The sequence below is a fragment of the Phragmites australis genome, chromosome 10 (genome assembly GCF_958298935.1).
Source record: "Phragmites australis chromosome 10, lpPhrAust1.1, whole genome shotgun sequence".
In the NCBI taxonomy this organism is placed as follows: domain Eukaryota; kingdom Viridiplantae; phylum Streptophyta; class Magnoliopsida; order Poales; family Poaceae; genus Phragmites; species Phragmites australis.
Genome location: NC_084930.1, coordinates 11,796,811 through 11,824,356, shown reverse-complemented (window position 1 = coordinate 11,824,356; position 27,546 = coordinate 11,796,811). Strand labels below are relative to the sequence as shown.

The following is a 27,546-nucleotide window of genomic DNA, read 5'->3' as shown; positions in this document are numbered from 1 at the left end:
ACTCATCAGGTAACACCTTGAAATGTTAGCATCAATTGGATGTCTGGATGAATCCTGAATGTGTGCGATAGCATGCGAGAGAGGAGACTGCTTGAGAGCAATTCTCGACCCACGGATTAACCGGTCAGTTTGTCTTATTGAGCTGGGACCACTAAATTCATCGGTTCTATTTAGCAGGAACCTTTTTGTGCGAGAAATTCCTGTTCTTTTTGTTTAGAAAATATATGGACTTAAATTTTAAGTTAAAGGGTTTTAAGATATATTTCTTACACATGTTCGAGGGTGAGAAGATATACGCTCCAAGTAATATGCATTGCTGATGCAACGTTTGCACTCTTGCTAACCGTGGATCTTTTTCACTGACGCAGATCAGGATCCATGTCCTGCTCATATGTACTGACTGTTGCACAAAGTGACAAGATTATGTGATGCACAACAGGTTAGGAGATGACTACAGATAAAGTTATCATGGAGCTGTCCAGGTCCAAGTTGGCAACTGGCTAATATATAGCCGCGTTTGCTGATCGTGCAGGTCAGGTCCCTGAGGGATGGATGGATGCATGCGTGCGTGCAAGTAAAAGCCGTGGTGCGTCGTGTACCCGCAGGGTCAAACTGAACGTGTTATCGCCTCGAGACTTCCCTTACGGCTGGAAACAAGCAAGCAACCTCAGCTCGCCGGCTCGTCAATTTTGTGAGAGCCGACAACGAGAAGAGCTTGAGCAGATGGAGGCTTGAAGCCTGTTTGAAATGAAGAATTTCCACAGAAACTCCGTAGGATTTATATTGTTTCAGGTAAAAATTGTATAAAAAATTTCGTGGTTCCAAATAGACCTGAGATATTTCAGTAGGGTTGGCAACACAGCTTGACTCGCACAAGCTAACGAGCAGAAAGTTTGGTCCTTAAAGAATTAGAACGAGATGAAAGTGCAGCTCGACTTGTTGACCAAATATTTTGCAAGGTGCGAGCAAGCTACATCGGAGTAAGCTCGCGTGCCTCGAGGTTTTTTCATCGTCTCTAGCACTTGATGCTGCTGAGGCATGATTGGCTCTTATTTTTTTAAGACAATGAAAAAGTTTTTTTAGCCTCTGCATTCGCAGTGCACACATACTGTTTTATTATTACATCATTGTTGCATTATATGTTGAAACGGAAAATAGATAAACAAACTACATAATAGTTGAAATCTCATCCACCACATAGTTTACAATTAAATCGCCACACATTCTTAAGGAAGATTTTTATAAGAACATCTCTAATGTTTGACACGTCTTGTGCACATCTTTCCTCTCTCTGTCTTTCTGTAGTAAGGTCTAATGCCGAAGCCAGTATATTCGGCTGATGAAGAATGTATGTATAAAAAATGTGATTATCTTTTTGTCTTATTAACTCTTATAACATCTGAATGCAATACCAGTTTATCGGTACTTCACCCTCTTATTAAGTGCTTGATTGGATACAAGGGACTTCTGCTCCAAAATTCTCACAGTTTAGTTCAAATTTAAACTAAATTTCAGAATCTCGGAGCTACCTTCTTCCACTCGTCCAAAAACACTCTTGAAGTGGCGCTATGTGGAGTTGTGGACACATGCTCTATAACTGTCCAAACACACGCTTGACTCACACATGTTGTATGTGTTGCACGTTTGCAGCCATTGTCGATTACAAGGATTCCTTACCTGGCTGTGTGCACAGTGCACTGCTACATGCTTGCATGCAGGCGCGCACCAAAACATAAGCAGACAAACGAGGCAACAAATAGGAGTGCAAATTAATTAACTAAAGTTATCTGTCGATCATTTTTAGTTTAACTAATAACACTAATTTTTTAAAAAGTTGCTCAACTTGAAAAAAAATAGTGTCATTAATTGACTCGGGTAATTAATTTACACCCTATTAACAAAAATAAGTGACAAGTTGGTGCGCAACGTGTCCTGATGGACGTAACCCAACAACTCTCTCATGAGTCATGACCAACTTATAAAATAAAAGAGATTAAGAAAAAACTATTTCATGACTAGAGCATGACTAGGAAGCGAGCACCGGACACGAACGTTGCACGTGTCATTAGCACATAAATGTTTATTCTAGTCGGTTCGTAAGGTCATTGCAGTCGTTTTCCAACCGATTAAAACTAATCAACTGTGATAATCGGATGTGATAATCAGTGCCGGTACGATATTTTGCACACGCGATGTGATGGATCGCCATTAAAATTAGGGAAAACTGCAAAAAACCCCCCAAAAGTCACTTGGATTTTGACTTTCCCCCCCAAAAGTTGTTTTGTTGCAAAAAGCCCCCCAAAAGTTTGACTTTGTTGCAAAAAACCCCCTAAAAATTCAAAAAAATAAAAAAATCATTAAAAAAATTCTAAAAAAAACTAGAGACAATTCTAAGACCTTCTGTGAAATTTGTTTTCAAAAATAATATCCTTTGCATCATATTTCATGGAGAGGAAGTTTGGGAAAAAAAAATATGCAGCTCATTTATTAACTCATGTTATTTTAAATTTGTCATGTCTACCATTATTTTTCCTACACAAATAATTATTTAAGTAAACTAATAAAAGTGGTTTCACTAATTTTGGGGGTGTTATGGATTAGTTATGAATTAATCTATCTGCAACCCATCTACTGAATCCTGCACGTTACAATAACTATTTCAAGATTTCATGTATTTTTACAAGATAGAGGATCATGTAAGAAGACTAAAAAATTTTGTTTCATGATTTTTGGATTAGTAAATAATTAACTATGCATTTAACTCGAATTAATAAATGAGTTGCACGTTTTTCTTTTTTTTCAAACTTACTCTCTATGAAATATGATGCAAAGGATATTATTTTTGAAAACAAATTTCACAAAAGGTCTTATAATTGTCTCTAGTTTTTTTTAGAATTTTTTGTGATTTGTTTTAAATTTTTTTGAATTTTTAGGGGTGTTTTTGCAACAAAATCAAACCTTTGGGGGGGTTTTTTGCAACAAAACAACTTTTGGGGGGGAAAGTCAAAATCCAAGTGACTTTTGGGGGGGTTTTTGCATTTATCCCTTAAAATTAATTTCGTTCGTTCATTGGTACATCGACCGATCGGATTTAATTAACTTGCTGTTAATAATATCTTCTTCTTTTACTAGTATTTGGGAGGGTCAAGATGATAACATTTTCTACCCGGACTGCCAGAGCAGCGCAAGCAACTTGCTCGACAATGCTGGGTAAGTTCCATGATCCATGGCTATCGTGTATGGGAAAATGCCATCAAGTGAGCTGAGGGTTGGACCTGACTGGTAATGTTTACACGTTTGTCTAATTTGTATATGTGGTTTTCCATGTCAAAGACATAGTCACTACATGAAAAAAAAATGGATGAAGGGTGTTAACTGTCATTAGCGATGAGTTCCGTACCTGTTACTCCGAATATGTCACTAATGAGTCGTTATTGGTGAGAGATAAAAATCTATCATCAATAAGATCATAGGTGATGTGTTACATTTTTCTCCCAATATAACATCATAAAGCGTGTGTTTAGATGTGGTTAGGTGATAGATCTTTTTCTAGCTAGTCCAAAGCAAGCAATTTGTTTGACATTGTTGGGTAGATGGGTATTGTATGAAATGCCATCAACTACGTCATGGAAAGGAACTAACGAATTAAATATAGCATAATTGTTCTTTCAGTGCTCCAAAATAACTACTCTTCCTTTTCGACGAGTCATAAGTTCAGAGGAAAATACTTGAGTTTATTTGGTTTCTAGCGACATTCTATCATGCTAGTTGCGGCTTGCACCAGGCAGTAGTGAAATTTGTAGCTACAATTTCAAGTGGAAAGATGTCAAAGTTACAGACCTAAACCCTCGCAAAGAAAAATAAAGTTACACGCCTAACCTTGCATGCCTGCCTAATTCACCCTGAACTACGAAACCGTCTACACTTACAACCATCAAATCTTGCAAACAGTCTACTTTGTCCCCACCCCACCCCAATCCTTAACCATCACGGTTTTAATTGGCTTGGCGATGGTTTTAACAGAGCAGTAGCACTGAGTCATCAATTCAGTCAGCAATACAAACAACTAATCAACAACGACGTGTAAAAACCATCACCATGTTAGCGAAAACAGTGGTGGTTTCAGGGCTAGGAGTAAAGTAAACTGTTTCGAGAGTTGTGTATTGTCACACAATTGTAGTTCAAACTGTAAATTAGACAAAAGTGAAAGTTTAAGGGTGTAGTTTGGACTCCTTCCAATTCAATTTTATGCAACTTGATCTATCGCAAAGGAAGATGTAGATAGTTTTAAGTCTCTTCTCATATGCCCTGCTAAATTTATGCATATTACCACTTCTGGCCACGAGTACTTGATATTTTAGACATAGACGCTTACTTTTCGAGGAAAATCCTATATGATTTTTATGCTCTAAACCTGTAATGATAGTCAAAGTTAGTAAAGTTTGATCAAATTAATGTGTAAATATAAAATATTTATGACAAGAGGGAGTATGTGATAAATATGTCGTTTTTTATGTGGATCACGTATGAAATGCTATCGACTATTCGAGTGAGCCCATGAAAGGGATTAAAAAAAAGAGAGCAAAGGATTCTTTCGACGCTCAAAAATACTACTCAATCCGTTTCAGTGAGATAGTATGACAGTGGCACTTTTATCGCCAATGAGATTGAATACTCCATCTATATTGTTTTATTGGGGCATATTTTATTTCAGCATAATTTAAGACCTGTATCACCTTACATTAGAGCTTGATCTACTACCAGTCTAGCCTGAATTGTCTGTGCTGCGCTGTGTAATAGCAGTGAACTGGTCATTTTTAGTTCCAGGGAAAAAAAATGAAAGTATATTAGCCTTAAAAAATATCCAAATCATTTAGAACTAATTTATAAAACTTGCTTTTTCTTGAAATGAAATATAGAATTCCAATTGGTGTCTTACTCTAAGACCTTTCCACTGGGAAAAGTCCAAAGATCATATGAGATGATTCCATATCGTTTAGGGCTTATCAACCAAGATAATTTTTTAATTGAGCTTATAGGTTTTTTAAGACTTGAAGTTATGGTTTAAATCTCAGCTAGCATAGACAAATATATGAAACAAAAACCAAAGTGGTACTGAAATATAAATAGGACAAGTCACAACCATGTGTTATGAAATACCAGCGATACATAGGCAGATGGCGACGGAAACCAATTTTCCCAGTCCGGAAGCATTCAAATATAACCTTAAACTTTTAAATTCAAATTAACAAACAGAAAAATCAGTTGGCAAATGCCTGATATCGGTCACTCCTGGTGGGAATCAGCCAAATTAATTTTTGTGACAATTAAATTGGACAAACTTAAACTGCCAAGATAATATAGTTATGAACTGGCCAAGAACGGTGCCGGCGTGCCGCCTTGGGTGTGATTGTTCTTTCTTTCTTGCAAAATTGGAATTTGGAACTCCCGTTAGAACTAACGAATAGAAAATGTCGCAACATACAATACACTTGTACATACTAAACTGCATATCACAGAGATCACATCAAAATTTCCCCAGGATGATGAGAATGTGAATCCATTGACACAAAGGTTCACTAAACAAAGTACAGGGCCAGCATGACCATTGAACAACCAGGCAGACTTCCAAGAAGCATCATCTTGAGACCGGCCTACTGACGAGAAGAGGCTAAACTGCTGCTGTCTGTGGTACCTGGTGCAAATTTGCGTCAGTTTGGTAAACTGCACACAACTGTTCTTAGTGATACTGTCCTCGAAAATACATGCCAGGAAACTGGAGTTGCTGAAATGAGTACACCTGTTGAGAGCGTGTTACTAGCAGCGACCGTGCTTGAACAAAAACAAAAACAGGATGCAGAGCGATTTATTTAATAAAGAAGGAACTATAGATGAATAGGATTCTGCGCATGTCAAAAGTAAGGGACTGTTTGGGAGAGTTTTATTCTAGTTTTTTCAGTTCTATTTCAGAAATCCATGATGGAATAGATCTGCCATGAAGCAGAAGCTGATAATGAAGATATTTGGGTAGTAGGTTAGTATCGGATCTAAGAATGAGAGATTTTTTTAAAAATTTACCTTTATCGTGTTACATGTCCTTTACGCTGCTAGCCAGACTGACGTACGTGACGTATCTGGTATTACGCGACATACGTGACGAGGCCCCGAACAAATATCACGCAAAAAAACTTTAAAAAAAAAAACTTGTACTAGAGATTGTACTTGAAGAATAATCATGAACAGAAATCTGCTTGTACTTGTTTTCATTTAAAGTGTTCATACGGCCTCAAATGCACATGATGCTATAAGCTACGATACTTTTTGCAGAAAACTTATATGTTGGTTGGTGGTTGCGTCGGTAAATGCCAAAAAAAAGACTTCAGCGACAATGTCCTTGTTCGGATTCTTCAATTGAAGCAGTTGAGCACCAAAACCGTGCTTGGTGAGCTCCTGCTTCAGTTCCTGCACAGTGAACTTGGTATAGTCTTCGGTCTTTGTCCCTTGTTGGCTCCCGTTGTAAGTATCTTCACCAATAAATACGGATCCAATGAATTTTTTGCACTCTGACAGATACTTCTCCTGAAGGTGGTTTTTTTCTTGTTCCAGGATCCTCACTTCTCACGTGACAGAGCTTTACTTCTAATAGACTCCAGGTTATCAGTCAACAATCTGATCTCTTCCTTCAAAGCCAACGAATCCGACTCATGGTTCTTCAGCTTTGCTTCAGTAGCCTGAATTTGCAGAAATGAGATTATGTGGAAAAAGAGACAGGGAGATGGAGAGGTAGGGCAAGGGAGAGAGACAGACCTCAAGCCTCGAGACCAAACTCGTGCATGAATTTCGGTTTGGCTAATTTTTGCATTTAATCTTGCTATTTTCCTCTTCCTGTTATACAGAATAAGCAAAAGTTAAGTGACCACCAGAATGCATGCAAGACTTGGGAGAAAAATAATATTCAAATGTACCATAACAATGAGAGAAAGGATTACCTTGTGAGATAGTTGGTTAGCAAGTTCTCCCTTTCTTGCACCTCTTTATTTGCGCGCTCCTGTGCTACAGCCGCTCTCTGCAGAGCTGTTTTGGCCTCACTAACAGCAACTTCATATTTTCGTTTCCACTTTGACGCCTCCTCTTGAGCAGATTCAGCCTGTTCTCTTATAGCAGATTCAGCGAAAGTGCTCTAGATCTACAGATAGATGACCGGTGGTGGCGGCCTTGGGCTGGGAGGAGGGTGATGACCTGCGGACAGAGGATGGCGGCGACGGCCTTCTGGATCTACAGCGACGGGAGGCAGTGGGCGAAGGGTGGTGGCGGGTGACGGCAGACTACGTTTAGGAGGGCGAAGGGAGTTAGCTGCTTTACGAATTGATGGAGCTGAGGTGTTTAGGAGGGCTTTGCCTAAATCTATAACGGAAATTGGAGCTATAGCTCTCTCAAACATGCCCTTAATCATCAGTATTTGTTAGCTATTTTGAAACTTGAGACTATGGAATTGTGGCTCAATTACAAGGCCTAAAGGGGTACATGTTAACTGATAAGACGAGGGATCAGGGTTATCTCTTCCTTCTCTTTCACACCTAGCCTCCTCTCTACCTCCCGACCCTCTTCCCTCTCACCTGCTTGTTTCCTGCAACTAACCCTAGCCATGGAGATGCATATCAGTGAGCCACCTAGTTGGAGCCCGATTTAGTCTGTGAACTTCTATAAAAATAAGTTGTTCTGTTATGGAGCAGCAAAGGAATATGAAGATCAATATGCACATTTATTTGGGTGTAATACAAAATTATATCTTTTTAAATATCTTAGCATTCTAATGTATCACTGAAAATTAAGAAATAGTGATTGAAAGGGGTTGAAGAGAAATAGTGATTGAAAGGGGTTGAAGAAAGGTTTGATCGGAAGTTGAGCAGTTGGAAAGGAAAGATAATATCAGTTAGAGGTCGGTTAGTGCTTTTAAGTTCGATCCTCAGTAGTCTTCATATTTTCATGATATCATTCTTCGAGATCCTACATGATGTAATAAAAAGGCTGGATTACCTGCGATCTAGGTTCTTCTAGCAAGGAGATAATCACAAGAAAAAAAATATAGACTAGCATGTTGAGATATTTTTTGCCAACCCAAGGACCAAAGTGGTTTGGGAATTATCAATTTTTTGGTCAAAAATATCTGTCTCCTAAGCAAATGACTCTTTAAGCTGCTTAATGAGGATGTGGTTTAGCAACAACTGCCTAGGAATAAATATCTTGGCTCATTAGGCTTCATCTCAAAATACATGTAATCTTTCTTAAATAAATCATAACATACCTTTTTTTATAGTAATTGAACCCCCATGGTAATCACAAAGTGCTTTTCATACCTCATGTATTGACTTGAGATGTACAATTTGGTCAAAGTCGCTCCTTCCTAATCCTTGGATGATTAGGTTTCTTGCCTTGCGGTTCACCTCAACGACCGACATGTTCTGCGCCGTCACCTCATTGTTCTCTAGAACAACATATGGCTTCTAGAACTTTTCCTAAATTGCAAAGCCTTGTGCTTGAATGTAGGCCTCCATCTTCACCTTCCATAACTAAAAATTAACTCCATAAAAAACGCAAGGTTTTGTGAAATACCTATCTGAAGCTATATTTCTAATTACCAATTAAGATCAATTAGAAAAGGATTAAGGCTCTGATACCAATTATAGAATCTATTATACTCTAATAAGGCAATTAGAGTGGGGTTGAATGATTGCAGAAACAAAATTCAAAGATTAACGCACCCAAATCAAAAATCAATCTAAACTTGGTATTTCACTCGAAATAGATTGTACAAGCTTTAGTAAAAATAATGTAGAGAAAGATCCACTGGTCTGATTACTCTCAAATTTGGACAGCTGAAACTAGATTCAAATAGAAAACTAACCAAACAAGAATCGAGTCAATCGGATGTAGATCAAGAATTATGCCTAGTCGAAGCAGACTATATCAATCAGAATCGAGTAGATCAAAACCTAGTCGAGTTGACCAACAAGCTACTCAAGATCAAATCAAATTCAATAGAAATTTTCTTAGATCAAACACTAGATATTCTAGCAAGGTTTTGGATGAATTAAACCAAGATGAAACTTGATAGAAACACCAAATTAATCAAAAACCAAAACCAAGTACGTTGAATATACAGCAGAAAGAAAATTCCGAATCAGCAAGTCATTAACTTACGAAACTTTATTTTCATTGATAGATGAGTTTACAAGATGCCTCTCCAAAGCATCCAATAAGAATTTCCATGAAATTCGAAACCCTAGACATATCTACTCCTTAGATCAAATATAAGTTCTCTGAGTATGTTCTCCTTCTTGGTCCTCCTTACTCTAACTGAGACCCTCTCAATATATAGCTATCCAAACTGTCTTTTGTTTGGAAACAGCCTGGTCGTATCCTACCTTGACACAAACCATACCAAAACACGTCCACCCATAATTGAATTCAACTCGTGCTCTAGTCCAACTCCGACCCTCACTCAATTCTTTATGTGACTGGACTTCCCAACCTGTCAGATCGCAACCTGACCTAGCCATGTACTTGAATGACTCTACCATTCGAACACATCATCTGGTTACCCACGATCTCGCGCACATTTGCACTCCCGCAACGCATATAGTCGCATACCTGCAACATTATCTTCACGTACACTGTTTACTAGCCCAAACGTCCCGCATGACAACCTTGATCACTACGACCTCAGTTCATCCTGAACCTAGTCGCTGAACCTCAGTTCCTCCCTGAACTTAGTTTGTCAATCTATCATTGACCATGTTTGCCTTCGAGCAACACCTGCACATTAATCAAACAACAAACTAGTACGGGCACAAGTCCTTCCCGACGTGACTCAACATCAGTTTGCGCAACACCATGCAAACTCTAAGCAAAACTAACATGCTAACATAAGCATACCCAACTTCAGATAGCGCATCAAACCATCTATGCTAACATAAGCATACTCAACTTTGCTCTTCCAATTTCATTATTCAAACTAATTTTCATCACATGATCTCATAATCTTCCCCTTGATGAAAACATTGGCAACGCTCATGTGAACATTGGCAACCTCTTAATATACATGATTTGATTTTAAAATCAACGTAAAATGAAATAAAAATAAAGAAATAATTTCAACATAGAAAATCTCTTTCCCTTTGAGAAAAACCAAAAAATTCTCCCGAATAAACAAGTTTCTCCCCCTTTGGCAATGATTTCATCAAAAATTCAAAAGAGAGAATTGTTTTTTTATTATAATGAGCATCATAGATCAACCACATATATAATAGATACTTGACCAAGCTACACTATCAATAATATCTACACAAACTCGTCTATACATGCAAAAATATAGTGTGAGCACAACTTATCAAGTATAATTAATGATTTATTTGCAAGGCATGGTCTCGCAATCTCAACTACTTGAATCCTCAATTTATATTCTATCAAAAACATAGATACAAAAAGTATGACATTGTTTTGATTGAAATCATATGTGACAAGATACCAATTGTACTATCAATAACGTCTTATATTATTTTGCAAGGAATTATATGCGCCATTAGCCTTATTCTATCCAACCATGCGAAGCCTATATCAAAAAGACAATCAGAAGCTTAAGACAATGGTTACGGTCATACACGACTTCTTCCAAGTTCATATCAAAGTGCAATGATAAACAATCTCGTAAAGAAGAAGCGTGATAGTACATACTTCCTTGATCTTTTTTCTATCAACTATTATTCGGTATCTTTTCATTTCTTTGAGTCTTTCACATATAGCATTTTTTTTTACCAAAGATTAAAGCAATCAAGAGAGTTTAACCATGACAAGATTTAATTTAAATTGTCATTCGATTTAGAAAGTCATGACAAAAACTACATCCTACATATTTAGATATAAAGGTGTAAAAACTCTCATATATCATAAGCATTGGCTTTAAAAGTCACATGCGTGTCAGATATGATGCTCATCATATTTCACTGTTTTCTCATTTTAAAATTCCGACAAGCTACAAGATATAAGATCTCCTCTCAAAACAATACCATTAGATGAATAACACCAAGTTTTCCTCAAAGAAAAGTAAAACAAGAAGAATCCAAAGGTTTTATGAAATTGTATGCAGATTGGTGTTTAGTATCCATACACATAAGTTCAATATTCCCTTTTTCAATATTGTCTTTAAGAAAATAAAATATGATATCAATGTGTTTAGTCCGAGAATGTTGCACATAGTTTTTAGCAATACTTATAACACTAGTGTTATCACAGAAAAGTGAAATATTCTCTAAATTAACCCCATAATCTTTAAGTTTAGCAATTATCCAAAGAATTTGTGAACAACAACTAGCAACAGCTACATATTTAGACTCAACAGTAGATTGTGCAACAGAAGACTATTTTCTAGATGACAATGCAACAAAAGAATTACTAAAAAAAAAGGCATGTACTAGATGTACGTTTTCTATCAATTCTACAACAAGAACAAGATTCTGAGGTGGTGTCTGTTGTAACATCTATTGTAACATGTGTACAAGATATGTTGGATTGAGCTATATATACAAGGCTACTACATTTTAGTTAAAATCATTTTTGTTTCTAAAATGTGAGTTTTTTAGCTCTTAATATGTATCAACGTCGGTTGGTAATAAGAATCGGCATTGATAGTGTTAGTATCAGTACTAGTTCTCTTTTATGAACCGGTACTGATACTGATTATTAGTACCGGTTGTATAATTGGTAGTGATAATCTATGGTTATCAGTGCTGAGTAATCCATGATTATCAGTGTCGGTTCAAAAATCATCACTGATGGTGTTTTTGAGCAGACACTAAGTACTACTTTTGTAGTTGTCAGTGATATGGGATCCGGGGGTTCTCGAGTACCGAGGCTAGGATAGCGCGGTGCCACATGGCACCTTCCCTCGGGGACCACCTCCCCGAGGACCCGAGGGAAGCATGGTCAGGAAGTGGGTGCTTGGGGTCAAGAACAGGTGGTCCCGCGCACCCAGAGAGTCCCGAGGACCCGAGGGAAGTAAGGTCCGGGAGCTGGTGCTTGGGGCCAAGAACAGTTGGTCCCCGAGCACCCAGCAAGCTCCATACCGGTGGACCCCGCAGGGACTCCACGATGAGGTGTCGGTCGGTGGGAGGCCCGATGCCGTATTTAATGGGGAGCGTGGACGGTCACATCCAACCACTCTCCCCCATGCCTGTCGTACTGAATACGCCAGTCCCTACCGCCACCTAGCAGGAAGGTGTGGGCACAATTAATACGATGAGTCCCATCGCATGTCCCCTCACAGGGCTCATGAAGAAAAGACGGATTGAAGATATCTTTGATGGGCACGAGGCTTATCGCCCTGTCACATCAGACCGCATCAGACCTACTCTGACCAAATGGGCATGAGAGAGTACTCAGAAGCTGGCCGGTGGGCGCCCCTGTGCCTGCTAAAGCTGGAACGCGAAGACCGATGGAACCGTCCGAGGGATGTATTTTCAACCCTCTGTAACATCAACTGACCAATGGTGGTCACTTTTCATTTATTATTTACGGGAACTTGTGCCCTCGTTCTGGGTACTCCCTGAAGGGCTTCCCCCCGGTAGATAAGAGGGGGGGGGGGGGAAAGCACTTTGAGGAGGGAGATAGGAAAAAAGGAAAGGAGAAGAGCATTGAAAACATACTGGACACACAGGAGTAGAGTATTACGCCTCCGTGCGGCCTGAATCTGTCTAAATTCTTGGTGCATTCATTTCTACTAGCTGACGATCCATCCTGCCTAAGTCCCATTCGCATTAACATCGCGTACGAGGTAGTTCCAGGACCAGCCCCCCGGCCAAATCTCAAAGGGGGTCCCTCAGGATCCCTGCTCGCGGTGTTCATCCACCGACAGTAGTGGTGCGTGTAGATAGGTTTGTTTCTTCATTATCACAGAATCATTGAAAGCAAACGATATATCACAGACAGTTTCTTAGGACCCACCACAGACAAAAATATTTTTAGATGGTTTCTAAGATAGACGTGTCTATATCAAGATAGATATCTAGGTATGAATGAACTCACATACGGTTTTTATAAATCTATCCGTTTCTATCATACAGACACATAGGGTTTTTAGAAAAAATTATTTGTGTCTATTCGATAGACATAGATGAATTTTATAAACATTCATCTGTATTTAAAGACCCACAAATATTTTCAAATTTGACCGCCCGTCTACCCTGACTCTTTTGGCTTTCCACACACACAACTCGCTCATCTCCCTAGGCTCTTTTGGCTTCCCACACGTGCAACCCCTTGTCTCCCCTCAATATAAAGTGATAAGGAATGCTATTCTTTCTTACTCGTCGTATCCAAGTGTTCCATTGCACTGAGAAGCGTCCTCACTCGCCATCAGCATTGGAGAAGTGAGATCTTGGCGGGGGCCGAATCCCTTTCTCTGCGCCGATGTGAGTATCATATGGTTCCCTTCGTGCTTTAGTTAGAGTTTGTTAGGTTTTCATTGCTTTGACCTGTGTAACTGATGGCACAACCTTGTTTCCATCGTAGATCTACAATGACACAATTCACGTCAATCAGGAGGTGGCAGGATAGGGTTGTCCCTATGATGTCTTTGCGCATGGATGCTTGGTGTCGACTTCGGCCGGTGGACGTCGTTTTCTTCACTGTTGTGAAGACCCCCTCCATCAACCATTTGTACATCGTCAATCACGTTCTCCATTTTATTCTACTGGATGGAATTTTCTCCATTGTTGTTTGTTAGAATGGAGATATTTTTGCCAATTGCAAGACATGCTTGAATGCCCATTTTTTATTGAACCATGGCTGACAATTTGGTAGCAACATAGTCTGGTTCTGGCTCATGCTTGAGATAGTCAAGATGCAGCTAGATCCAGATAACTATGAGCTACTAATTGAAGATGATGCTTGGGTTGACATTGTGTTAAAACGCAGGAAGCTAAGATGATGCCTATCATCTCATCTTTTTGAAAGATGGTGTCGATCGACCCAAGTTTGTCGATCATTTTTCATCTTTTTGGAAGACAACGTTGACATAATATCAATGATTTCATCCTTTTGGAATACGACATCTATCGATCAATGATGTATAGCTAGCTAGCTTTATATGTTATAAATAATATGTGATTAGCATCTATATGATGTTCTTAACCTTTGTGATATATAAATACATGTGCTTTATGTTCTGAATAATGTGTGATAGATATTATAACATTGTGCTATCAATGTTCTAAATAATGTGCCAATACGTTTAATTTGAGAATCCTAAAGTGTGTATCTGTGTGACCATTCATACTCTCACCTATCCTCCACGCAACATCAGTATACCGTCTCCTTGCATGCAACTGAACTGGTAAAAGTTATTATGCAACACATAGTTTCTATGGTCGACATTCCACTAGCCACTAGATTACTACATATTATTTACTCCATGGTCCACTTGTCATTGATACTTTTATCTTACACCACCCATAGTTTAATCGATCCTATGGCCAAGCAGCTGATCCACATGAAGCACATGATATGGATAGAGCCGATTACTTGACGAACGACCTATGTAACAGCTAGCAGCCAATTTTGATTTCCATAGGGGCCAAGTTAATTATGGCTATTAATAGAGATGGCCCCTTGCTCCTTCACTCATACACACACCAGCTCAAGTCTTCTTCACACATGTACACACATATTCTCACATACTATATATTAGTATTAGTATTAATCTAGATCATCAGTACCCCATTAAGATACTACAGTTAGTAGATAAGCTATAGCTCTGATCTCATCGTGGTGGGTCACGATGTGATATTAATGATTTGATAATCTTTACAGAGTTAATTAAAGAAATAATAGGAAATTGATGTTTAATGTTACTGGAGAGATTGTTTGCATGTAATTTGTTTCTTGCAGTATTTTAAACTCATAATTACCTTCAGTGTTAAACGCATAATCTGAAGGTCCTGATCAAGACACCGACGACTAGGAATATGCACGGGAAATTTTGGGTGACACTAATAGTACCATACTAAATATTTTGTTTACATCAAAATAAGTTGTATAGGCAAACCCTTAACCATATAAATTATGATTTTTCGTATAAATAAAGCTTCCGCTAGTTACTCTATAAACCATTGTTGCTATATGTAAGTTTTATTTTTGCTTTAATATGATTTTGGATTTTTAATCTATAATTATGTGGCGGCTGTTGCATGGGCCCGTGTTCAGGGCATGACAATCGGTTTCCGTGATACACACCTAGAGTGTTTCATTGCTCATCACCTTTTTACACGTGTACATAATGTAAAAATGCCTTGTTTTATGCTTTGTACTCTTTCCGATCACAAATGTACAATGTTTTAAAGTTGGATATAAGAATTAAGAAAGTGAATCAAATGACCTTGTTACTCTTCATTTATAATATATTAAGAAGATACATCTCATTTATTTATGAGAGTGACAACATTTATTTAGTAGGGCAAGGGAGGAAGAAAAGAGATAAAATTACTTAAAAATTATAAGATGCCATACATTTTAAAAAAGGTTAAGAATGCTAAAACGATATATATTTTCTGCTATAAAAGATACATCAAACTTTTCGCTATAAAACTTGAATGACAGTACTTAGCATGGCAAAACATGGATGACAGTACTTAGTACATCACATGTATGTTTTTAGTAGAATTGGTTATAAAAAACCTATGATCCAAGCAAGTGAACTCAACCATTTAAGGAAAGAATGACAGATCTCACGGCAAAACCATGGCTGCACTTTAAGCCCATCTCCAATAAGGTACAATCAACTAGCTATAAGAAATCCACCTCAGCCTTTTTTAATGTGGGGAAAAGAAGAGAGTACAGAGGAAAACTAGATACTAATTAGTAATCATTCTATAACGCATTTTAAGATGCATGCAAAATTTTGATGTCATCTTACTTATGTGTCTATATTAAATTTGAAGAGCATACTATAGCTAGTTCATTAGAGGAATTATCTATGATGCTATTTATAGATGATATGAACATCTATTATAGCTTAAAAATTGATTATATTTTTTTAAGAAGATTATAAATAAGAACACACATAACCCACTCACACTATACATCCACTCCCAACACATGCACACATGCCCTAAGCACACAAAAATATATGGAAACTCGCTAACGCGCACACGGATACGTACCCCGAAGAGGCTTATGAGTTGATACCAGGGATCAAACTCCCGACTGGCTGTTCCCGCCACTGTAACGAAAGCAACCGAGCTCGGTCCTCAAGTTGATTATGGACCCGTTTGGATAGGCTATGGTTTCAGAGCTTCTGGCTAACTGAGGAAGCAGCTGTGACGGTTGAATTTTGGTTGTTAGCTTTTATAATAAACTTTTAGCTTCTCAGCACATCTAAAAGCCAGAAAAGCCATGTAGAACCTACTTCTCAGTTTTTAGTTTATTTCAGCCACATCCACTTTCTCAACCAGCTAAAAGTCACTAGAAACCGAGACCAAAAGCTAACCGTTTGGATAACTTTTGGCTTTTTTAAGGAAAAACTGAAAAAACCTATCCAAACGAGTATATCCTTGAAGATGTTAGACCATCCCAACTTTATTCCCTTCATTTCGTTCCCTTCCTGATTCCTCTCCCTGTTTTTGTTTCCTTTATTTTCTCTTATCTCTAACAGCTTCTATTCGAAGGGATTCGTGAAAAGAAATGAGAGAGAATCCCGTTCTGAAGGGAATGACCTTGAAAATCTATTCGTGACGAAAACCGTGAAGAAAAACCGTTAGAATGCTGAAAAAACGAAAATACCTTTATGAAGAGACTCCCTTAGGATGGTCTTATGATATTCAACCCAAATATCTCTTCAGATCCCCACTCGGTCCCATGCACCAGTCAGACCTCATGTGAGCTCTGTCCCCACCAACACCGTCCGATTCTAGCCCACTGACCCGTCCAATGCCATCTAGAGCACACAACTTATATGACCCCACCACTTGGTGGCTCATACCTCTCGCGACCCTCCCCTCACCAACGTGCAAAAAGCCAACCATTTGAATAACTTTTAGCTTTTTTAAGAAAAAACTAAAAAAATGACTATCCAATCGAGTATATCCTAATGTTAGACCATCCAACTATATTCTATTTATTTTGTTTTCTTCTTAATTTCTCTCTCCATTCTAGTTCTCTTTATTTTCTCTCATCTTCAATAACTTATACTCGAAAAGATTCGTAAAGAGAAATGAGGCAGAGTCCTATTAAAAAAAAACCATAAAAATCCTTTTAAAACGAAAATCCCTCCGTAAAACAAATATCCCTTCATATCCCTACTCGGTCCCACGTACCAGTCAGACCTCCTGTGAGCTCTGTCCCCACCGACCACCGTCCGATTTTGAGCCACTGACCCGTCCAATGCCATTTAGACCCCACAACTTTATGACCCCACCACTCGGTGGCTCATCCCTCGCGCGACCCTCCCCTCACCAGCGTGCGAAAAGTATTTCGAAACACGCTCCCCGACCCGTTCCGCTCGTCGACTCGTCGTCTTCTCCTTCCATTTCTCTCTCTCTCTCTCCTCCACAGCTCAAGCGCCCCTCGCGATCTCGCCTCCCCCCTCCAGATCAAAACCCTAGCGCTCGCCCCGGGAGGCCCTCGCGCGGAGGCGGCGGCGGCAGCGCGGTGGGTCGGTCCCCGGCGGGTGAAGCTCGGGAGATCTCCGCGCGGAGTGAGGGGCGGTGGCCGATGGGCGGGGCGGCCTCGGTCGGCGCGGCGGCCGGGAGGCAGGAGGCAGTGGCGACGTACCCGGTGGTGCTCAACGTGTACGACCTCACGCCGCTCAACAACTACCTCCACTGGTGCGGGCTCGGCATCTTCCACTCCGCCGTCGAAGGTGAGAGCCGCCAGCTCGAGGTCCGACGGGAGAGGGTTGGTTGGGCTCGAGAGAAATGGGTTGTGGGGAAGTCGTGCCGTTCTATCGTTTGATGATTCGATACGATTTTGTCGGAATCCGTGCTTTTGTTGTACAGAAAGGCGAGTTCCCTTTAGGAGTGGTTGCTTATTGAGGGTATCAGCTAGATCTTGGATTCTCTTAGGTAATTATTATGCGAATTGACAATGGCAAAAGGTTTCTAGATCACATGGTGGTAGGATCAGATTCAGATTACGGGGAGTGGAAGGCCCAAATCCTTTGCATCACAGTCGCAGAATTAATGTTCGCCATCTCCCAGTTGTGTAAGCGTTGTGTAGTTTCCAATATGGTAGAACCTAAGATTATCGTTGATATTAGACATGTCAATTGCTGCTTTGGTGATAGCATCAGAGATCCTTTCGTTTTTCTTTATGGAGCCCTTTTTCATTAAATTTAGGAAGATACCTTATTTGCACTTTATCACTTTTGAACAAATTTGCTTATTTGTACACATATATGGTTTCTGTTATGACAGTAATGGAAAATGGGGTAATCCCAGTTCGAAATGTTTCTTTGGAGCTTACTTATACGGCTATACCACATTTGTTGTGAATGTGAAGTATGATCGATTCTTGTAGAGTTAGATTTTGTGTGTTAAAAAAATTGTGGTGGCTACTTGATATTATAGTAAATTACCTGTTTTTTGTTGTTGTTGTAATGGACCTCTGCTGTGTTGTCAGTAGAGAGTCTTATAATTCAGAGCAGTCACTTGAAAGTGTGCTCTACAAGTTCTTATAATTTTGGTGAAACGTCTGAAGGAGCCCTGAATTGCGTGTCATGAAAGACTACATCACCTTTTTTTCATTGTCGGTAATGTCTTTTGTTCAGCATTTGTTTGAACCTGCAACTATCTAACTGACACAGTCTACCGGTAGTGTTTTAGACGGAACCCTGGCTTGACATTTGCAACCTTCTTTGAGAATTATGGAGCCTATGGGCACATTCTCTCAGAAAGAGCCTGAGCAATTTAATCTTTGCATATGATATATCCAGTCATGAACGGGTGTTGTTTGAGACATTGACACGATCAACAAAGCATAATCTCGACCACTAATTTCCATTATAATATTTTTATACCAATAAAAACATATATATGAAAGTACTTTTTGGGATAAATCCAAATGTGCCGTTTTCATATTTTTATTCTCAAAATTATTCATAGAGATATTGATAACCAAAGCATAAAAGGTTCAATTGTATGCATACTGAAACGACACTTTTTTCTCTTGCAACTATTCAGTAATAAAGTAATAGTTAAAAAATTACGAACTGACCCTTGCATTTATTTATTGCTGGAACCATATCGTATATATTATTTAAGATCCTACTTCTATTTAATTATTGTGAAATTCATTCAGTGGAATGCTGTTCCCAGATGATTCTCAATTGTTGCAAAATGCTCTTTTTTTTGGTTGCTTCGAATTGCAACTTGAAAAGTCTTGCCACTCTAGTTAGTGTTTACTCTCGACCTGTAATCCAATTTACAGTTATTTGAGCATTCGAGGTTAGCCCTTCAGATGCTCATCTTTCTCTAGAAAGCATCCCCCCTAATTACCCATCTGATGTGCTAACAGCCCATGATAGATATTATTAATATCTCTCTCCACCGACTCAATTTTTTTCCAGTGCCTTCATATGTTTCTGAGGCTATATAGTTAAATTTATGAAGATTGGGGATTTTGATCCAGGTAGAGCAACTAGTAAATCTGGGAGGTAGTACAGTTGATCTATTAGGAATAGAGGAAATAGTGCAGAGACTAACTGTCCTGCTATCAACCGATCAACTCTTTCCTTCTCTAGCATTCCTGTACAGATTTCCCTGAAATGCATGTATCCATAGTTGTCATGGTGTTGCAGTATCGTCGCCATATCGGCGTGGCGGAAATCCGGTTCTCGCCATGCCGACGCCACAGCGTGAGCGTGTATGGCATCCGCTGCCGCCGCTGAGACAGTCACTCTCCGCCCACTTCCCCATCCAGGCACCCGTTCTCCGCCGAGCCACCCACCCACCCTCCTTGTGCCACCCACCGCCGAGCCGTTGCCTGCCCTCCCTATCCGGCGGTCGTGAGCGGCAGATCTGGTGGGTGAAAGGAAAATGAGGCGGCGGGTGTTGTGCGTCGGAGAGGGAGGAGCCACGGTGGTGTCGGGTGTCGTGCGTCGGAGATGAGGATGCAGAGGGAGTGGGGAGGCGGAGCGGCTGGGCGAGACGAGGCGGTCGATTTGAGGGTGAGAGCTTGAGGGAGACGATAGAGAAGGGAGGTGGCGCTGTTGGGGTAAAGAAGAGTGGCTGCTAGGGCAAGGAAGGGGTATGTGCTAAGGGATTCCATGGGCCGAATTAGTGGGTTGGGGCAGTCCATTTTATAAGGGTATTATTCTTTTCTTTCTTTTTTTCCTTTCCTTTTTATATACATAGAACATATTCTGTCACCTAATGCTCTAAGTGTATGTTGTCGCCATGCCACGCGCCATAAGCGATATAAATTCCAAGTGAACTTTTTTCTTGCTGTGTTTAGAACATTTAATCCATCATTATGTATTATTATTATTTCTATCCAAGCGTGCAAATTGTTTATGATTTATGTTACTCTGTGGGGAACAGTTCATGGATCGGAGTACAGTTTTGGAGCACATGATCACCCCTCAAGTGGGGTTTTTGAGGTGGAACCAAAGAGCTGCCCGGGGTTCATATACAGGTGTTCAATTTTCATAGGCCATACTAGTCTGAATCACTTGGAATTTCGAGAGTTTATTCAGAGAATGGCCTCAGATTATCATGGAGATACTTACCACCTCATTTCCAAGAACTGTAACCACTTTACGGATGATCTTAGCATCAGATTGACAAGAAAGACAATTCCTGGTTGGGTTAATCGACTCGCTAGGCTAGGTAATAAACATGTGCTCGTTTTACATTATTGTCCCAAAGTTTCTAATGATTATATTACTGCCAAGCAGAATATCACAATATCACTTTGGTGTATAATTTTGTAAGAAAGCCTATCCATTGGCCTGAGGACTGGTCAGGGAAAACCGGCAGAGAAATTCATCTTGTAGTATCTCGAGTTCTGTCTCCTAGCATGAAAGGATGTTTTGTGCTAGGAAACTGTATCTTGAGCATCAGAGGATGGCCATATGCTAAGGCTGAATGGATGTAGTAGTAGTTTCTAATAGCATGAAAGGATGTTTTGTGCTGCTTTTTTATATGTCGAGAGCAAGTGTGGGATTGAATAATCAGATTTTATTTTATGCCTAAGTACCACCTGTTGACATTGACAGGTAGAGAGATGGCTTCATAAAGTACGTGGATTATTCGGAGTGACGTGAGGCGCATAAAACTAGAAAGGATTGGCTGCACCAATGAACATCATTGAATGATCAAACTAGAAAAATGTTTAATAATACCCTCTCAAATGTGATTAAAATGTGAATGCCACATTAATTTTGATCCAGTTTATGATTCAAGACCCTATACAAATCTATGATCAACATGCTATTGACTTTTTGGCATCCATCTTATTCAATATATCGAGAACACAATTTCTAAATCCATTCTGGAATTTAAAAGTTCTACCATACTTCACCAGTTGCTAGCAGAATTAGTTAGTTCCTGGGGAAAGATGGCAAGTTCCCAACAGAACAGGTGGATTTTATTTTAAAGATAAATGTGTGATTCATACAGGATAGTTCTAGTCATTCATAACAATTTATCCTTGCCCCATGCAACACACTGTGTATCTGTTTTGGCAGAGATTCTGATAATGGATATTGACCAGATACCAATGATTTCCTCATGGTGCATGTGAGGCACTGAGGCCACATGAGAGAAACAACTAGAAATAAGCCATAAAATTTCAAGCCAGTATCTTCCACTTACAAATGAAACACGTGGCTATAAGCATCCCAGGGTTTATCATCATGTAGGTTCATGTCAAAACATGAACACTTTCTGTTCTGTATTGTTCTATTGCAAGGAGACATCACATCTTGAAAAAAAAAACAATGCATTATAGTATGCGTAGTTTCTTATGGAGGATAATCCAAATTATTTTCAGGCGCCTTTTGCAACTGTCTTCTACCAGAGGGCATGCGGTTGGAGTCGACTGAGACAAAGCATCTAACTGATTGTCGTTTCTCAGGTAGATACTGGTGTTCCTCATTGGTGGTTGATCATGCTATTCATAATGGTCAATATTATGTATATTCTTGTTGTCATACATCATGCCAATACGTCTTAATATTGCCCAATCTCGTGGCTATATGTCTTATGGTTGTTCTTGACTTTTAGATGGTTCCAACACAACCAGCAATGATGACTTCGATGATGATGACTTGGAAGAGAAACACATGCTTCCAACATCTTCTGTTGGTGAAGATTCAATTGTAAAAGAGGTTCACAGGTGATAGTCTGCTGAAGCCATGCGATGAGCTCTTTCTGTATTCCTAAATGTAATGGCTTTCAACATTCAATGTGCAGTTTGTCATTCATTGTGTACATTGTAATTTCTGTAATATAAAATGTAACGAGCCCCTCCTGTTCTGATATTCTGTAACGTTCAGTGGCTGGTCCATATTCACGATTAAGTTCATTCGTTCCGCTTGTACAACACTACAATACCTTACTGCCCTCTGTAGCCTGAGATCTACAGCCTGCGTGTAGTCTTTATTTGAATTCTTCTGTAAAAATGCAAGATAAAAGAATGGTATTTTAGTCCTGGAAACTACTCCGTATAACGCATGCATGGTTTTGGTTTATTTTTTTTCGGAAAGAGATTTTGATCTGTTCATATCTCCATTGCTTTGAATTCTCTTTGAATTAACTAATTTGAGTGGACTGGTATCCCACATTGTAACAGAATAGCCCAGTTGAGGCCCATTGATGAAGGCCTCCTGAAAACGTTGCAAAGGATTACGGCTAGTTGCCAAACATGTCCATAGGTTTGTATGGGTCTTGTTTAAGAACAAATTGTTCTCATGCAGTGGGGCATTCCAACTCCAGCAGGAGCGGTATTGGCGAGCCGTATCACTGTACTGATGATTTTGCTTTTCTTGTCATCCGCATGTCTCTAGCGGAGGAGGCAAAGTTGCTTTTTCCGGTGATACAGGAAAGCAGTGGAAGTCGGGATCGGCAAATTTGTTGATACAAAAAGGAGTTCGTATCACTGTTTATAGAGTATGGGTGTTGATCTAAGGGGAGGAGGAGAGTAATAGAAGGTAGGAAATATAGTAGCTGCTGGAGATTAAAAAAATAGGAGATACTGTAATAGTATCAGGGGATACTTCAATAGTATTATAAGGGATGTATTTTTAAGTATCTGCTGGAGATGGTCTTAGTCTTTAAAGTCTGAGTAGCAACTTAGCAAGGTTTGGTCAGATTTTGTTGAAATAATTCAGCTTTCATTTTAATAGATTTTGTTAATCCTTCAGACATTCAGATTGTAATTTTCCAGGGTGGGTTACTTCTGGAGCTACTTATAAGCATGTCGTCATCGAATGTCCGAGTTGCAAAGTTTGTACAGATTACGTTGAATTCCTCTTCTACTATGAAGTGATCCAGCTAGTTGAGCATCTCAGAGCCAAGCCCCAACACCACACTGTTTACCACGTCAATTCAGTTTGTCTTGTTGCTTGAACTAGTTGAGATCTTGAGAGGTAGAAGTTGTTGAGAGCTGCCCATCTGCATCTGCATATGTGGTGGCCAAACTCCCTCATCTGCATCTGTGAAGTCATCAAGTCGTCTCAGGAAGGTACATCCGCCCTGCCCACCCACCTAGCTGTTGACAAGAACCGTACACTCATCTACACCCTCACCGTCAAACCCTTAGAGCAACACATGCATCAAGGAGGATTCTGTAATCTATGGCTTGCCGCCAGTTGCCAAGTGGAAGGTCAAATGTTATTATTGGGTTGAAAGATATTTCGTTCTTGAGGTATCTTCACACAAATATACAACGCACTATGCACTGAAACTAAATTGGGCCACGTTAAACACCTCTTGGTGAGTGAAGTCTGTGGTTCAAAAACCCTGGTGACTACAGTGTACTCACGAGTTTGTGAGTATGATGTATGTGTATAATAATATATATTTTTATATGTGAATCATATAGTAATTGAAAAAAAATAGATTGGGCTACTTATCACCAGAACAATTCCATGAGATAGATGAATACTCCAAGCAAGCAGGAAATTAATCCAGCTGCCCTGCCGCAAAATTGTGATGGCGAAAGACTAGCAAAGCTTTACGAAGACGCCTCATCTTTTAAACACGCATGGGGATATGTACTACGAAGAGGTTGAGCATAGGTTAAATGGGTTGATTAGCAACAATTAATAACGAACTGTTCATATTGAAGGATTCCATATTTACAGAAACTCATAATAGCTGTCATTCACCAATTATGTACCCATGCAACGTATGACACAACTGCTGTAGAAACTGATCTTGTGCAAATACTTAATTGGGGGAAATATAAACACATAATAAATGGAAGCTAGGACCATGCATCAATTTGTTGTCCAAATTAAAGCACGTAAGATCCAAGGGCAAGTATATTGGTACATATCAACCGTCTTATAGGTTGTTTTATATAATGTTACGTAGAATTTTAGTGATGTGGATGAGAGAGAGGGAGGTGAGAGAAATACATCATTTTTTTTTGCGAAGCAACCATCTCATAAGCTAAAATTAGGATGGAGAGGCTACTCCAGCACCATTGAACGTGAAGAACCCAAAAATCTCCAAGAGCAACCCTCTCTCTGACAAAGTGTATGTGAAGTTCGATGTGCTTGGCTCTCTTTTGATGAATTGGATTAGCTGCCATGTAAACTGCGGACATGTTGTCGCAATATACAATAGTTGTTTTGTTGATGTTGCAGCTGAGCTCACCAAGCAATTATCATAGCCAACAACATTCAGCCACGGCGTTTGCAACTCCTCTATACTCTACCTCGGCACTTGATCGCGACACCGTCGCTTGCCTTTTGGAGGATCAGGAAACGAGTGAGTCATTGAGGTAGACGCAATACCCCAACGTCGAGCATCATGTGTCTAGGTAACCGATCCAGCTGGCATCGCTATATGCGCAGACATCAATAGAAAGACAAGCTTGAAGTTGAAGACCAAGGCCAGTGGTGCCCCAGACGTAGTGGAGAACACGCTTCATCATGGAGAGATGGGGAGCTCGTGGATTGTGCATGTGCAAGCAGAGTTGCTGCACTGCAAATGTGAGATCCAGTCATGGTAAGGTATTGCAAGACACCTGCAATGCTGCGATATTCAGATGGGTTAAAGATTGGATCACCCTTGTATGTGGAGATTTTGGGATTGGTGTCGACTGGAGTTGCCGCCATTTTGGAGTTCTTCATCCCGAACGGTTCCAACAAATCCTTAGCATAGCCACGCTAAGACAGGAAGAAACCTTGAGGAGAGTGCTCAATGTGGATGCCGAGGAAAGCGGGCTGAGGTCCTTCATCACGAACTCAATGTGGAGACGATTGATGATTGTGCGCAGTAACTCAATCGATGAAGATGTAAGTATGACATCATCGACATGGAGGAGGGGCCAAGCTGTAGATGAACCATGGCATAGCGTGAACATGGATGCATCAGAATGAGACTTCTTGAACCCAAGAGTACCATCAAAGCTTGAGAATCTTGTGAACCAGGTCTGTTGCGCTTGCTTAAGCCCATAAAGGGACTTAAAGAGCAAACACACATGGTCGGGCTTACTGCTGTCGATGAACCTTGGTGGCTGGTGGTAGAAGACCTGCTTGATGAGGACACCATTTAGGAACACATTCTTGACATCAAGGTGGTGCATGGGTCGGTCACGTGAAGCTGCCATGGTTAACATAGTACGAATTGCTGCAGGCTTGATCACATGTGAGAAAGTTTCATCATAGTCAAGTCCTGGGTGCTAACGAAACCCTCGAATGACCCACCGAGCCTTATATCGTTCGAGCGTGTTGTCGGGATGAAGTTTGTGCCCGAAAACCCACTTCCCATGCATGATGTGAGCATGGTGTGGACATGACACAAGAGTCCAGGTTTTGTTGGAGATGAGCGCTTCATATCGTCCTGCATGGCAGCATTCCAATTCGAGTCGCGAAGGGCGGCACGAACCGAGGAGGGTAGATGTGAGATTGGCTTCGCAGTTGTGATTTGGGAGTATCGAGGGTTAGGTTTGAAAGTGCCTTTGTGTGCACTTGTGGTCATCGGATGTCCCGGTATTGGTTTTGTTGAGGCTTGCAGTGCTTGCGACAGTAGAGGCGGTGAGCTAGTAGGCGTGACGCTTGGTGCGTGAGTAGAGGGAGGATCAGGTGCGCGTTGCGAGGAGCCAAAATGCGGTAGACTCGAAACTGGCATAGCTAGATTGATAGGGATGGGCTCGGTAGCATTGCGTGTGGATATGTCAAGGGCATCACAATTGTGGTCTGGAGGGATAAGAGCTGGAGTAGATTGTGGTGAGGTGGACTACACAAAGGGAAAGATTCATTCGTCAAAGTAGACATGCCGAGACATGATAACCTTACGCGTAGAGAGGATGTAGCATCGGTATCCTTTGTATTCTAGAGCAGATCACGGTGCAAGTTTATGAGGAGTGGTGCTGATAGGATGGGGTAGTGCCATATAGTAGCTCATGCGGTGTGGTGAACTTTTTGGGTTTGCATGCATGGAGGCTCAGAAGATATGTTGCTATGGCTAGGGCTTCAGCCCAGGACCAATAGGGTAGGGAGCATGAAGTAACAACATGCGCATCAAGTCATTCAGCGTCCGAAGAATCCTCTCTGCCTTACCATTTTACTGAGAGGTATATAGGCATGACAAGTGAAAAATGATGACATGAGTGAAGTAGAAAGATCGCATGATGTTGTTATCAAATTCCTAGCCGTTGTCAGACTGAACAACAAGAATGGGGTGAGAGAATTGAGTGGAGATGAATGCATGGAAATCAATCAAAATTGAAGCAACTTCAGATTTATTTCACATGGGAAAAGTCCATACATAGTGACTATAATCATCTAGAATCGTCAGATAATATTGAAAGCCTGAAATGCTAAGTACCCGCGAGGTCCAAACATCACATTGAAGAAGATGAAAGGGAAATTCAGTTTATGTCATGGAAGAAGAAAATGGAAGATGTGCATGCTTTCCTAGGAGACAAGCATGGCATGTTTCATTCGCAATTTTATGACATTTGAAATCAAATGATTGCAAGATATGAGGAAAGGAATCCTTGCTGGCCAAGGTGCTGGTGCAACATGGTGGTAGAAGCAGTGAAGCACATCGAGATTGCCGAAGAAGATGAAGATGATGTGAGGGGATAAAGATCACCATCGCTATCACAACGCAGAATCTCCACCCAGGTTGGAAGATCCACAGAGAAACCTTTGGTGTCAAACTCGACAGTCACATTATTTTCACGAGTAAAAGAGCCAACAGATAAAATATTTTTTATAAGGTGTGGTGCAATAAGACATTACATATGTAGAGAACGTGAAGGAGTAGAGACAGTGGTGTTTTTAGTGTGTGACAGGAAAGGATGAACCATTGCCAACAA

At 40.1% G+C, this 27,546-nt stretch overlaps 1 protein-coding gene across 1 annotated transcript; it reads left to right on the top strand.

Moving 5' to 3' along the window:
- The first annotated feature begins 17,525 nt into the window (after positions 1-17,525).
- Positions 17,526-22,586, top strand: LOC133883590 (deSI-like protein At4g17486). Its single transcript, XM_062322964.1, has 4 exons — positions 17,526-17,911; positions 20,589-20,876; positions 22,042-22,125; positions 22,275-22,586. Exons 1-4 carry the CDS (start codon positions 17,764-17,766, stop codon positions 22,388-22,390), a joined length of 636 nt encoding a protein of 211 aa, XP_062178948.1. The 5' UTR covers positions 17,526-17,763; the 3' UTR covers positions 22,391-22,586.
- The last annotated feature ends 4,960 nt before the right edge of the window (positions 22,587-27,546 follow it).

Bases quoted from the DNA above. Each gene is read 5' to 3' on its own strand.
- LOC133883590 (XM_062322964.1), top strand. From the start codon at position 17,764: ATGGGCGGGGCGGCCTCGGTCGGCGCGGCGGCCGGGAGGCAGGAGGCA. The intron at 17,912-20,588 runs GTGAGAGCCGCC...TGTGGGGAACAG, and splicing joins CTTCCACTCCGCCGTCGAAG to TTCATGGATCGGAGTACAGT. The intron at 22,126-22,274 runs GTAGATACTGGT...CTTGACTTTTAG, and splicing joins AACTGATTGTCGTTTCTCAG to ATGGTTCCAACACAACCAGC.